The following is a 15,499-nucleotide window of genomic DNA, read 5'->3' as shown; positions in this document are numbered from 1 at the left end:
AAAATGCATCCGTTAATAATGCTCCTCCGGCAGAATCCTGCTCTGAAATCTGTTTTTCAAAAGAGGAAACAGATTTCTTAATATTTAATTTTGAAATCTGACATGGGGCTAGACATGTTTTTAGTTTCTCAGGTGTCCTCAGCCATGTAACATGTGCTCTAAGAAACCTCAGTCACTTTTTAATGCTGCACTGCAAGTTGGTGTGTTAACACCCCCTCCCTATCATAAATTTAGATTTCAGTTATAAGAATCATTGAACTGAGCCAAGAAAAGTAGGGAATTCTACAAAGGGTGGATGGAACGAAAAATAGAGCAGAAACAGTCACGTCCAAGAAATGTTATTGACCCACTTGAATTCCATAACATTGTAGAATCAATAATCAAATTCTTAAGAAAAGGCATATTTTTATTGCCCAAGAGACTATAATAACATGAATTATATATTAAAATCTGAGATTAAATAGGTAAAGGTTAGTTACCTATGAGGAGATAACAGGCATTGTTAGCTGTAATCTTCACAGAGTAGCACTCGGGTTTCTTTAGCTGTTGCCAAAGGAGTATCAGTAAAGTCTAAACAGTTAGATATAGACATAGAACTGCACTTCACGTGTAATATTAATTATATAAGCTTTACATCTCCTGGGTTTGTACATGGATTTTGAAAGCATTAAAAAGTGGAAAGCATTTTTCCAAGTTCCCTGCTCTACAGGAATGTAAGTGGTGTGTACTGCAGAATAAAGGACCCCTAACTGCCCTTAATTTTAGGCACATCAGAAATCATTATTTTTCAATAGATAGATGTTTAGTCATAGCACTTATATTCTACAACAAGGTCTACAACAAGCTTCCATTTTCATGCAGGTCTATCTATCTAGTACCACCTTGCATATGTAACACATGTCAGGAGCCAAGAGTCGAGTGATAGAAGAGATCATGCATAGGAGAGATACAATAGCCAAAGCTTTATCATACTTTCTAAATCATAGACATCAGAAATTGAGCATATGGCTAACATCTCTTCTAGGTATGCCTAATGCAGTCAGAGGTTTACCTATTCAAATCCCAGGATCACAGTTTGTAATATATAATATGATGATGTTTTTGTTTCAAAGGGTCAAAATAAAATTAATAGTAATTTGGCACAAAACACATGGAGCAGCTCTGTATTTACAGTACACCCACACACTAATTGGCAAGCATTTGTCACTCACTGGGTATTTAACTAGGTCAGACCCCATACAAATAGTGAGAAGAACTAAAGCACAAGAATTACTCAATCAAGTGAGAATTCAAATGAAGGTCTAAACCTTTGATAAAAACATAGCAAAAAATGTTTTTTTAGAAATTAATTTTTCTTTTCATTTTTCCCTTCATATAGATTTTATATTAGTTGGAAGTATCACAATATTATATCATTTACATTTTAGCACGTTAGCGCTTAAGTCTTTATATCCTTTAATTCCAATGTTTTCCCATTAAAACAGGAGACAAGCTGAGTGTGCAAAGACAGCAAGGATCCAGATGGCATTACCAACAGGCAAACCATCAACTCCTGCTGCCAATAATCTGTATGAAGAGTTGGGTGGCAGCACTATGTAAGTACAGAATATTAATAGTTTCCTGTGTTATTAATATACTAGGAGTTCTCTGGAATACCTTAAAGTAAATGTGGGTGCCTCGTTTTGCAACACTGTTCGGAACTTTTAGAACTTTTCATGTTAAATATGGATGTATCCAAGCAAGTAATACTGTAGCTTAAAGTACTTCACACAATTTTCTCCAACAACGATCTTGAAAAAATAACACACACAAAAAAAAAATCCAAACATAATTTCTCAGTGGCTGAGCTCTATGGAAGACAAATGATAAATCATTTTCGGTTTCCTACATGGAAAGGTTTGTAAATTACCATGATTACATGGTTTGAGGCTATGATTTTTATTTTATTGAAACGGTGCTTCTGAATGTTGCTTCATTACTGAAATCCAAATGTGATGGGAAGTAGAGTATACAGTATTCTGTTGCATTTCATAATCAGTAAATGCAGTTATTTTAAAGGTCTTATCTTGAAAACAAAGGAATTAAAGGACATGGAACCTTCAACTTCAAAATTTTGAATATTAGCCTTCATAAAATCTATTGGTTTTGGGTGCTCCAAGATCAAGGTGCTCTTCAATAAAGAATAATTTAAAAAAAAATTTTTAAAAAAAGGATGAAATAACTTGACTCTCCTCCACTAGATACTTTTGGGGGAATGTAATATGTTTTGTGCCAAAAACATTCCCAAACACCTTTGCAAACATCATCGACTGTGTTTGTGTCTTTTTTGACCGATTACAGACCTCAATGATTTCCTCAAAAGTTTGTCATCAAATGGCTTTTGCAAACATGCACGGTGTATGTAATAAAATTTCGGTAAATAGTATTAAACCTCAAGAGGATTAACATAATCATTTTGCCTGAAAAAAAAATGAAAGTATTTTCCTGAAATTGTGCTTCTGTAATCCTTTCATTTTTGGACCCATACTCTTCACATTGCAAAGCATGAATAAAACTGACTTAGCCAACTGAAGAGAATCACGTTACAATATAACGTTTGGTTTTGATAAAAGAAAATGACCCACATTGCCCAGAGCTGGAAAAGGTTGCAAATGAAGACCTTGTTCAATGTAACCCCACAGGCTGATTGTATGCTTAAAAAAGATCACTAGGCTGATAGGGCAGATTGTTACTGAGTAGAATATGAAATGCTTAGAAATACCTCTGTTAAGTGTAAAAAAAATCTAAAAGATGGATTCTGCTAGTTCTAATCTTTGATTATACTGTATTGAAAATTGTTCAAGCTTTTAAAGGATAGTATCACCTTTTGAAGGAAAATCATTTATTAGCTTGAATATATATTTTTAGAATTTTCTGGCTTCTATAATGGGAGTTCATCTTTTGTCTTAAAAATCATGTATTAAATTGGGATTATATTTTAGAATATCCTGGTTTGGAAGTTCACCCTTTATCTGTAAGCTTTCACCAAGTGCTGCACTCAGTAGGTGACCTTAGTAAGTTGACTAGAAGCTACAGTGAAACCTCAACCAGAAAAAAAAGTATTTTTTGTACCAGTGGGTCTATTATAAGCACCACTAAGATTTCTCACTAAACTATTTTTGTTCATCTAATTATCAAATAGATTTTTAAGGCATGTTCTAAAAAAGTATTTAAAATTTTTATTCACTCATCATTTTCCAATGACTATGCCATTGGAAAGGGGGAAATTATTTTACCCAACTGACAGCCCACATAGACTTTCACATAGTTAGTATTAATGCAATGCTTGTTCATTTCCTGGGCATTACCATTAGGTGTGGTGTTAGAGCTCAGTGTTGCAGCTGAGCTCTAACACTCCAGAGCACATTTTGCTGCTCAAAAGAAATAATTGTAGGGAACAATTGTTATTCATTATAAGGCCAAGGTTACAGTACTGTCAATGGAAGTGAGACTTTTAGTGGCCCATTAACTATCAATTAAATTGTGATTTTTTTCACAAATCTCAAAAAATTGTGTTTTTCTATATTTCTAAAAAACTATAAACATTCAAAATATATTAAGTAAAAAAAAAATGAATACCTTTAATACAAAAATTCCAAGTATAAGTTGTCAAGGTGTTATAGAAGTCAATGGGAGGTGTGCTTGCTGATCCTATTGCATTTTTAATCCAATCAGAGGTTTTTGGATTTTTTCCTCTACAAGGAAAAAACAATTTATAGAGGTTTTCGGGGTATTCATATTTTTAGTGCATTGTCTTTTTTTTGCGTTCATACTTTTTATGCTTGGATCTTTTATTATATCCCATGACATTCATGGTTTTAAAGTTTTTGCGTTTAGTCGTAGTTTCAAAAGCCTATAAAACAAAATAAAAATGTAGATGAATAAGCCTCTTAGTTCTACATTATTTCTGCTACTGTGCTTTCAACTTCAATCATCCAGTCATTCATTAATTACCCTTAATTTATATATAGTGCACGCTACAGGTTTATAGACAATAGCTCGAAATGGATTAACACAATAGAATAATTAGCAGATAGAGAACCAATAGCTATGAATAACTTTATACTTATAGACAAGGATTAGTGATGTCATCAGTTATAATATATGCTTAGTGAGGTCATGCGTGTCAAAGCTTTTTGAAATTTGTTTATTTAAAGAAAAAAATCATTTACCCCATGTTGCAAAATATGAGGATAATGACCTCTATAAAATATTTTGTATATATTTGAAATTTGAATCAGTTTTAATAGAACAAATGTATGCTCCTCACCGAATTCTATTTTTTCTCACATTTTGTCCCGAATTTGTGAGAAATTTTACAAGATTTAAAAAAACATCCATCCACATTTCCTACTTTCTGTTCAATTAAATCAAGAAGTATTTTTCTTTTAAACCATTCTGGCAGATGTAGTGACACATAATGAGTGACAGCAAGTTCTTTTTTCCTCAATATTGCACCTGGCAGTTAAAAGAACAAAAATATTCAATGTTTTCATCTATCACTTTAAATACCCTGCAGACTCCGTAGGTCATAACCTTTGATTCAGGGTGCCAGGTTAGCAACTTGGCTTAGATGAATGAATGCAGAGAATTCAAAACTGTATCAAAACTGTAACTAAAATAGAAGCTAATTGCACATCATTATGGTTTTAAATAGACAGAGAAAAACTGTAGAAAGCCTCATAAAAGTAAAAGTGTCTTTTAAAAATTCCAATTTGAATTTAAAAAATCACCTACATTTCCATGTCACAACAAGGTCTCGCCTTTGATGCATTATATATTTAATTCCTAGTTCTTTGTCTATGGACATTAAAAGAGGGTTCTAGTGAAATAGGACCCACGTTCATCTTTAAGTGAGTCTGTGGCAGTGGAGGAGTTATGATAGGCATGGATGACAATGCAGGAGAGGTAATAACACATAGCTGTTTTCCATTGGAGGTGAACTTCATGTAGAAATAGAAGCAGTTATTATCAGACTTTTTCAATTCAATCGCCCTTTGACAGGTTACCTTTGGTCAGGGCCCCGCTCCCTCCGCTCAGCTTACAGGTTAAAAATATCAGATAACCTTGGTTTATCAGTCATTCAGCCATATAATATTTAGGACAGCAAATGATCTCTCACCTCAAATCTAACTCAAATTTAATTTCCAAGCTGGAAGTTCAGGTGTTCAAGCATGTTTTCTCTCCAAATCATATCCCAATTTTCTTCCCCCAATGCTCCCTCTTTTTTGAAGCCACAAGTAGAAAGAGAGCTTTTTTTTCAGACATGATCATCAATAGCTCCTATTTACATATGCACTGGGCATTCATGAAATGATCCTCTTGATTGGTAGGATTACCAAAACAGCATATATTTGCCCAATAAGGCCACCCATGTGTTAAACTTAATAAGTGTGGTGTGTTTAGTCTCAGCATACCTTCTGGGAGAGGACTGTATACATTTTTAAGCTGGCTGAGATAGCTGACTTTTTCCCTATACATGGGTCAATAAGGTATCAACTCAGTCTTCAGTGTCATAGTCAGCAGCTAATATCAACCTGTGTATGGTTTAAAATGTAATAATCAAGAACAAACACTCAGAAGAGAACCCCTCTGTAAAAATGTAAGGACCATTAATGACCATAATGGCAAAAATTATCAGGGAGATTTTAGAGTTATAGCAAGGCACCTCTTACTTTGATGAGCTGACTACAAATATGATTAGTAGTAATGAGCAAAAATTTACTCTCAGATTCCAATGCGTGAAAATCTTTTTAAAAAATTGTAGCACATCAAAAAAAAAAATGTCATCTATAGACTTTAATGCATTTGGCAAATTTTTGTCAGTTTCATGAATTTTCGTTGAAGCAAAACAGATCATATTTGCCCATCACTAATGATTATTATGGAGCTACTGAGGGCCTTTGTGCTTCTGATAATAAGGATTCACTTCTGGGCTTTGGATGGCATCAAGATGCTGTGGGTGGAGGAGACTTCTGACAGCAAAAGAGAATGACGTGTTAGATCCACATGGAGGACAATCATCCACTTGCAGAATATAAGATAAACTTTAAAAGAGAAAAAAAAGTCTGTTTGCACTTGGGGGTGCCCAATGTTAGGAACCCCCAGGTGATTGTATTGACTTACCTGAAACCCTGGGTGGTGAGCACCATGGAGGGATCCTCTACCGGTGTCTTCTTTCTTCAAATTTCCCCTGGTAAACACATTCACAGTAGAACGAAATAGCCCACTTTTTAGTCAAAGTTCAGCTTTTGGCACCCCCAAGTAGGGATGTAGCGAACTGTTCGCCTGCGAACTTGTTCGCGCGAACATCGACCGTTCGCGTCCGCCTAATGTTCGCGAACGTTTGGGAACGTTCACAATTTGAGTTCGCGACCATTCGACCGCTAAAATCGAACGATTTCCATTCGTTCGTCCCATTTCCATTCGTTCGAACGATTAAAATCCCTCGAACGTTCGATTCGAATGAAAATCCTTCGATCGAACGATGAAAATCCTTCAAACGTTCGAATCGAACGAAAAATCCTTCGAACGTTCGAATCGAACAATTTTGCGGGTGTTCGAAGTTCGCGAACTGTTCGCGAACCGTTCGCATTTTTTGCCGGTGTTCGCGAACGGCGTTCGCGAACACCAAAACGGCAGTTCGCTACATCCCTACCCCCAAGTGCAAACAGACTTTCCTTCTCCTTTAAGAATCTCTTAAGTTAAACCACATGTTTCTCCGTGTTGCTTATTTCTTTATTCCTGTAATAACATTTCATTCTTTTTCTCCCATTTCTGCATGCACAGATATCAGTAAGTAAACTCTTTCTAGAATAGATGAGTAGATTTCTGCTGTAGTATGTAGAGTACTTGCCTCCCTTTTCCTTTAAGTTTATAATCTTAATGTGAATTGGATCTTACCCTAGCCCAAATAATATCATCTCTAGGCACATTTACAATATAATATTAGTTACAGTATGTGCGTTTCTATTAGAAGTTGAGCTAATGTTATTAGACAGTGCTGTCCAACTTCTGTGGTACTAAGGGCTAGGATTTTTCTGGGCGACATGGCAGAGGGCCGATAATGGAAACCTGTGTTGGCCACTACTAGTTTAAACCACATAAGAACTTTTAAGACCATATCATATTAATGGTAGTAACATGTCAAGAAAACAAATGTTTGGTCATAATAAGACATGCCCTTAAATCCATATGCCTCCTTCCACCTTGTGGATAGCAACACCTAGCAGATAATTAAACACCTTAAGGAACACTATAGTAACTATTTCCAAATGCTAGCAAACTCCCAGAGTGACCCCCATCAGGCTTACCTCCCACAGTATGGCACACACAGGCAGCATAGGACAGGTAGAGTATCACTCACACAGGCAGAGTAGGGAGGCAGAGTATGGCACACACAAGCAGAGTAGGGAACACACAGGCAGAGCAGAGAGGCAGAATATGGCACACACAGACAGAGTAGGGAGGCAGAGTGTGGCCCACACAAGCAAGATAGGGCAGGAAGAGTAGAGAGGTGTAAACAACTCACATTTTGAGTATGAGGTATGAGCAACACAGGGTTTTAGAGAAGTGAAAAAAAAATTGTGAACAAAACAGGGGGTTTTACAGCCTGAGTCTGGGGTGCAAACAATGCAGGGACCAGTTAATCTCAGTATTTATAGCTTTCAATGTTTACACAGCAACCAGACTTTGATGCTGGGGGCCACACAAAGGGGGACCACGGGCCGCCAGTTGGAAAGAACTATTATTAAAAAGCCAGAAAACATCAATCAGAGAATTAATGGCCCATGAAAAAGGTCTCTTTAAGGCTATTAACTGGTTTCTTTATTCAGTCCTAATGATCTATTTTCTGGCAGAATTCTAATTACAGAGGCAGCAGTATCTTTATATGCCAGGTCTTGCACAGCACATAGATACTCTTCAATTTATTGACATTTTTTTCACTACTCAGAAACAGCCCATAAATGGCAAACGAGGATATGAAAAAAACATGAACATGTCATTGAAATTCAGTTCCTTCCCCAGAGGATTCATTTACAACCAATCAAGGAAAGAATGTCTGGGCCCAGAACACAAGATTATACATACATTTGCTGACCCCTTTGACCCACTCACGCAAGTTCTGTCACAGAGCTTAGCATGTAAAGATTCTGCCCTTATTGTTATTAGATAACTGTCAGCCTGACAGAAACTGGAAATGGAACTAGATATCATGTTTTTAAAAACAGGAACATAAAACATCTGTTAGGATATAGTTCCCATCAGACTCCTGAAATGATCATGCTATTATTTTTTAATTTATTTAACTGGGAATGATGTCATTGATTACATGTAGCATTTAATTATAGTTTTCAGTTTCATTAGGATAAGTAGCTAGATTGGGTGTAGTTGAAGTGATCAACCAGCAACACAAATCCATCCCTCTGTTTGTCTGTCTATCTAGTCTATCAATCTGTCTGTTGTCTCTGTAGCTTCAATGTACATGGCTCTTTCAACTAATATTGCCATTACATTGCAATTGCCTTAAAATCTTCTATCGATTTGTTTCCATCAAACATTTGCTTTCCCTTAAATTAATCAAACAAATGGCACTGCTGAAATAAACACACACACACAGTGCAACATTTTTGCAATACAATTTTAATGATAGTGAATCTAATGGAATGTGCAAACAGTGTCAGACTTGACAAAAAACTCCCGGTGGGCCCAGGTGTCAGTGGGCCCTGATGCTGCTAAACAATTGCCTATTTCATGGCCATTCCCTATTTCTATGAGAACAAAGAGGCTAAATAGATGGAATAATAGATTATAGTATGTAAAGAAAAGAGACTAGGAGAATAGAGGTTGAGTGAGGAGAGGAAGAATAATGGTACTGAGAGTGGGACCCTGGTATAATGTTTTTAAGTGGCTCCCTCATCTAAGGTTTTTGGTTGGGTCCCTGATTTAAGGTTTTTGGTTGATCCCTGATTTAAGGTTTTTGGTTGGGTCCCTGATTTAAGGTTTTTGGTTGGGTCCCTGATTTAAGGTTTTTGGCTGGGTCCCTAGTGTCCCAGTCCGACACTGTGTGCAAAACAAACACATTTTTTTAGTTTAAATCCAGAGTGTCAACAAATCAGTATATAAATAAATTCATTGTACCTTAGAAAATATTCCTCCTGGGTATTTCCTTTTGTGGACAGTGGCGCAGAAACAGCAGTTGCAGAGGGGCCTGGACTGTGGCGTCTGCTTCCTCTTTAGCTAATAAGAAACCCCCCTCCTACCCAGCAGCTATCTAACATTGAGGAAGGGGTCGTATGTCGGGGCAGTGATGTGGGTGGAGTCAGGGCAGGATGTGGGTGGAGTTTGGGTGGGTGTGGGCGTGATTGAAGGAGGGATTCGGAAGGGTCAGAAATTGGGCAGGAGGATGGCGATCGGAGTGCGTCGCGCTCCTCTGAAGGTGTTTTTGCAGGGGGCTCAGCGCACTCTAGTTATGCCACTGTCAGTGCATATTCATGTTTGGTTCCTCATATTAAAATGTGGTTTCGAAAGCTCTAGGAAAGCAAATGAGATATAAATTTGGAAACCTTGTTCTCAAGTACCTTCTCTTCCTCCTCTCCCCAACCTTTGCTTTCTTTGTGTCCCTCTCTTTTTCTTATATTTTCTTTCTCCATCGCATTCTCCGTGGGGCCTGTTTATAAACTTTGCACATAATCATCTACACAGTGAAGGTATTTGCCCTGTGTTTTTAAGGTTAAAGCTAGGCAAGATTGATGTATTTAATGTACAGGTTTAGGATCCATTATCTGGAAACCCGTTATCTGGAAAGCTATTTTATCCAAATAATCAACATTTTTAAAAATGATTTCCTTTTTCTCTGTAATAATAAAACAGTAGCTTTTACTTGATCTCAATTAAGATATAATTAATCCTTATTGAAATCAGAACCAGCCTATTGGGTTTATTTAATGTCTACATTATACTAATGTTATAAGTAGACTTAAGGGATGAATTATGGAAATATGGTATCTGTTATCCGGAAACCCTGGATAAATGGTCCCATACCATTACACGCATAATTGTATTGCAGTTGTCCTTTAGAGCTTTTTAAATATGGCATAATCGCACATTTGTGAATATTTAGGCACACGTTCTGCATTCTAGTTACACTACAACTTTGGTGGCAGTAAAATATTTGCCAAATATTTTACGCAAATTGTGAATTAATATTTGCAAAAATAGCTGTTAATGGTATATTTGCCCACAATAACCATGCAGAGTGGCTACGCTCATGCAAACACCCATCTCAAGTGCAAGCCATTACCATTAGCAAATATTTGCAGGTTTGGACTGAGGGGTCCAGGATACACTGGGGCTGCTGTCGCAGGGTGTTTATGCTGTGACAGGCCCAAAGAACGGAACTTGCGGCAGGAAAAAGAGGAGCAATGTGCGGATCTGATCAAATAAAAAAGAGGGGCACAACAGTGCAATATTTAATTGTTTAGGGTAATAGATTCACAAAACACCCATTTGCAAATAAAAATGCGCTCAACAAAGTTTATAAACTGCTCCCAGTCTCTTTCTCTGTTTTATATAAAGTAGGCTTTCTTGTTCCAGGTGTGTCACTCCCAAATCATGATGTATCTTCTCCATTCCCAATATCATTTTTCCTTTACATTTAAAGCAATTCTTACATATTTCTTTATTATTGTAGATTAGTTCATTAGCAAAATGGTGTTTCCTTTCTAGCCCCCTTTTTCTTACATGTGGTTATCTTCTTTTCTTTCAAGTCTTATTCTTCTCTATCATTTCCATCAAAGCAGGGGAAAAAAGTCAGTTTTGCAAGACGGTGACCGACAAAGACTGATCAGTAATTTGGCATCGCGTGCAATTGAAGCCCACAAACTTTCTGGTCTCAGTGGATATCTAAACAATAACCTTCCTAAGTCTGCCAGTAACATTACCTTTCTCTCTGACACCAATCCACTCACAACTCAAAACCCACTGTACCTGGAAGGCTTAGGTCAGTGTAATAGCAGCATGGAGCTAGCATGGAGAAGTAAATTTGCCCTTGGCAAATCAGGAAGAAAAGCTCTCAAAGATTCATTGTTAAACTCAGAGGGCATTCATCGTGCTTGGACTCTGCCAACATGCTTCTCTAAAAGGCATGCATATGATGTCCTTAACAGTCCTGTTATAATGGACCCGATCCAGGGCCAGCATAAAAAGACACAGCAGCTGAGCGAATCATGTGAAAATTCACCCAAAACTGATTGTCCTAGGCCATTGGAGAATGTTAGAACTTATAAATTAAGTGTAAAAGAGCAGGCCAGACAGTTTGAACAAAATGCTTTACAGGAAGCCAAGCAAGTCAAACCTTCTGAAAATAAAGAATTGCAATCAGTGATAGATGTTGAGTTTTATCAGGATTCCACAAAGGCAAAGTCCAAGTCACAAAACAATATTTCTTGCCACAAACTTCCACAATCATCATCACTCCAGCATTTGTCTGAGGCTCATGCACCTGATCCTTTCCTCTCACCATCAATCTTTATCACTCGCTTGGACCACTGTGATGACATTTCTCCTCCACCAACTCGAAAACCAACACCACCTTCTGAACGGAAACATATAACACCTGGTCGATTCCCGATTCTTGAAGACCCTATTCCAGATCCTCCAAATATTCCCCCTCCACTACCACCATTTCCCCATTCAGTGTCATGTTCACAGCTTCTTTTACCTCCTATACCAATTCCTTCTAATAATTTTACACCTCCACCCCCACCTTCCCTAACAGCACCATCACTTCCACCTTCTCTTCCAGAAGAACCACTTGACACACCTTCCCCCACACCTCCTCCTTTAGATACTCCTTCATCGTCTGCACCCCAATCTCAACCAACTCATTTAGCACCTCCACCACCACTTTCCTTTACAGCACCATCACTTCCACCTACTATTCCAGAAGAACCACTTGACACACTTTCCCCAACACCTCCTCAATTAGATACTCCTTCATTGTCTGCACCCCAATCTCAACCAACTCCTTTAGCACCTCCACCCCCACCCCTTCTCCAACACCTTATAACCTCCAGCAGTTTGTATAATTTTTTATCTCATTTAGCCCCTTCTGATTTGTCTGCTGCAAGGGACAAACTATCTCCTATCAAAACATCACCATCAGAATCATCTCAACCAGATCCTGGCCCACGCAGAGAGCTAAAGGGAATTCTCAAAAATCTTCACAATTTAGCAGAGATTGAAAAATCTGTAGCTAACATGTACAATCAAATTGACAAAACAAATATTGTGGTAAAACACTTACCAAAATCCCAATCTCTAACAAACCCAGAAAATCAGATTCCAGAGACTGCGCCCGAGTATGCAAAGCAAAATGGAAACTTGAGCTGTGTTGTCGAGGAACTGGAAAAACGATTCCCTTCACAATCCACAGCACTGTAAAATTAGACTTTGATTTTTCTGTTTTCTAAACACCTTATTTAAAATAAAGAGAGACTGGAGAAGAGAACAGCCGTCATGTTCAGTCAGACATACTAATCAATGTTTTACAAGGCACACTCTGTTGCCAAACTTATTTAGCATCAAAGGCAAAAACGCACAAATGGCAGAAAAAAATAAATTGTTTGATATGTGCTTTGAAAGCCTGAAAACACCTTAGCTAGCTTACAGCATGTACACTGTGAAATTAAATTCTGCCATTACAGTGGACAAAATAAGGAAAATATTTAGGAAGAAGGTTATGAAGATTTTATTCCTATTTAATTTTGTTAAAAGAAAATGAATATGTTTTCATCAAATTTAATGCAAAATTTTAAATATTACTTAAAGTGAAAATTATAATACTTAATTTTTTTAAAACAATTATTGTATTGTTTACTGTTTTATAAACAGAAATCAGTGATTTCAATAAACTGCTGTATACTAAATACCCTTTTTGGCCATATATTAGCTGTTTAGCAGAAGAAAGTACAAATGTCTACAGAGTCTAATTTAAAGGGAAATATGAACCATCACAATATTATTGTAAAATTGCTCAGTTTTGACGTTGACACCCGTTTTTTGATGCCGACGCCCATTTTTCTCGCCGGCGTCTGTTTTGTTTTTTTGTCACCATCGAATTTTCACGGTCGTTTCGTGAATTTATTCGCCGGCAGTGAATCTCGCAAATTCGCCACGAATTCGCGCCTGGCGAATTAATTCGCCCATCACTACTCAATGCCCTTCTGCTAATATAATGAAATTGAGACAACAATACCAACTGCTGGTTAGTTGCACCCTCTCACATGGAGGAGCTGGCCTAGTGGTTAAGCAATCAGCCTTTTACTTGGGACCTCATGCTAGAGACCCTGGTTCATTCTCTGAATGATGGTCTGCTTAGAAAATAGTAGATGACCATCAGAAACTTCTGGAGTTTTCTCCCAGATCAGATGGTCAGCAGAACTGATCAGTAGTTGACACTGTTATCAATTTGATATTTCCTTTCACATGACCCATGATATTCCTGTAAATCAGGATTTCACCAAGGAGCATCTTGATGGAGATTGGTTGGGTACAGGACTTTAAGCATTAATATATTTAATTTATATTATCATGCTTTCATATCTAGAGGTTGGAGTGGGTAGGGACTGGTGAAAGCTCTAAATTGCGTTATAATTATCCATATCAGTCATAAAACACCTGGGGGTCAGGGTGCCCATGGAGACCCATCAGTTGAAGGCTGGACCAATAGAATTTTTTAACCTTGCCACTAGATATCAGTCAGGAGGGCCATTGGAGTGCCCAGTAAATGGGCCAAAAAGTTGTCAACTTGGTCTGGAGGGGCAGAATCGACACATTTATTGACCTGTGTGTGGCCACATTTAAACTACAAGTTAATTTAACATAATATAGCTAATTATTTGTACAAGATAAAAATAAAGGACAAACTAAAAAATGGGCAAGTATAAAAAAGAGATAGATGAGGGCTCCAAAGAGGATTATATAATTAACTCATCTGGCTGTATCCTATAGAATTTAAAAAATAAGATTGACATTGTTTAGTGCATTGTCTTATTGATTTTTACATGACCAGCCACTTTCTCTTGCAATATAAATGTACCTGCTCAGCATGAACCCTCTCTGGCTTCTTGAATGGGGGGGGGATACTTTAGTAGGAATATTGGGAAGATAAAGATGTCGGGACAACAGATAGATAAGAATGGGCCAGATTCAATTAGGTGATAAAACCTTTTGTCCCTGAATTGACTCTCTAGTAAAACTGAAACTTAAAGCTGATCACTATGACTTTTCTAGAAGCTACAGAAAACAAGGGGGAAATATGTCAGTTAGACAAATGAAAAATAATTTAATAAAACAAGTGGACCATTAAAATTTTAAAATAGGTACTTTTTAAATTAGGGTTATCCTCTTTTATCCACAAAGCCCCCTATTACGGAAAGGCCATCTCCCATAGATAATCAAATGATCCAAATTTTTTAAAAATGATTGATTTTTGTCTGTAATAATTAGTGATGGGCGGATTTGAGGCGAAAAATTTGCGAAACGGCGCCGGCGTGTCGTTTTTTGACACGGCGTCCGTTTTTGACACGGCTTCCGTTTTTGACACCGGCGTCCGTTTTTTGATGCCAGCGTCTGTTTTTTTGCACGCCAGCACACATTCGCCGGAGGTGAATTGCTCGACTTCGCGCCTGGCGTATAAATTCGCCCATCACTAGTAATAATAAAACAGTACCTTGTACTTGATCCAAGTAATAATGACTCCCTATCGGAAACAAAAACAGATTTGGTTTATTTAATGTTTATATGATTTTCTAGCATACTTCCAAATTCAAATTACGGGAAAAATTTGCTGCCGGCGAAATGTCGCTGACGGCCATTAAAGTCTATGGGCGTCAAATACATTTTGATGTGCGACAATTTTTTTTACACACGCCGCCAGACAAGTCTATGGGCGTCAAAAAAAAAAAGGTGAAAAAATTCGCCCATCCCTAATCTTCGTTCAATCAAAGCTGAACATTTCGATTTTTTCATTTGACAAACATCATTTTAATTCAGCTCCCTGGGCTAAATCAAGTGAACAAGACTATTTTATCAGGCTTTCTACATTTAAAACAGATCATTTATTCGGTGGAATTGTCCCTTTCCATACCTGGTGGTTTTGTTTCATGCTAAGAAAATGGGATAAATCTGTTGGAATGAATCATAAAATTTTAAAGATCCTATTAAGAACGATCATATGCGTGTCACACGATCCGGGGAATTACGGCGGCCACCACAGATAAAGTATGTTGTAAGTCAGCAAAAGGTTGGAATTTATGAACTAACGCCCTTTTTGAACTCTACCAGTATGATGTATTAATAGACCCACAATTTATAGACTTTCTTTCATGTTCATTACTTTCTGATGCTTTCAGCATTATGTTAAAGGTGAAATTAAGTTTAGAATTTGTTCTTAGAA

The 15,499-nt window shown here is 37.3% G+C and overlaps 1 protein-coding gene across 4 annotated transcripts in view; it reads left to right on the top strand.

The window, feature by feature from the left end:
* The window catches only part of LOC108697174 (protocadherin-15), a 404,849-nt gene that overhangs the window by 369,051 nt on the left and 20,299 nt on the right, over nucleotides 1-15,499 (top strand). For 2 of the 4 annotated variants that reach the window (XM_041570855.1, XM_041570854.1), the window contains 3 exons: nucleotides 1,485-1,595; nucleotides 6,829-6,834; nucleotides 10,809-13,049. In XM_041570855.1, coding sequence (XP_041426789.1) covers nucleotides 1,485-1,595; nucleotides 6,829-6,834; nucleotides 10,809-12,483 — 1,792 coding nt within the window. In that variant the 3' untranslated portion in view covers nucleotides 12,484-13,049. Of the gene's footprint in view, nucleotides 1-1,484; nucleotides 1,596-6,828; nucleotides 6,835-10,808; nucleotides 13,050-15,499 lie in introns of those variants that run through there. The other 2 variants (XM_041570856.1, XM_041570857.1) reach the window with 1 other exon arrangement.

The sequence above is a fragment of the Xenopus laevis genome, chromosome 7S (genome assembly GCF_017654675.1).
Source record: "Xenopus laevis strain J_2021 chromosome 7S, Xenopus_laevis_v10.1, whole genome shotgun sequence".
NCBI lineage: Eukaryota > Metazoa > Chordata > Amphibia > Anura > Pipidae > Xenopus > Xenopus laevis.
Note: the sequence above shows the minus strand (reverse complement) of the source record. Positions and strands in the feature narration are given on the sequence as shown.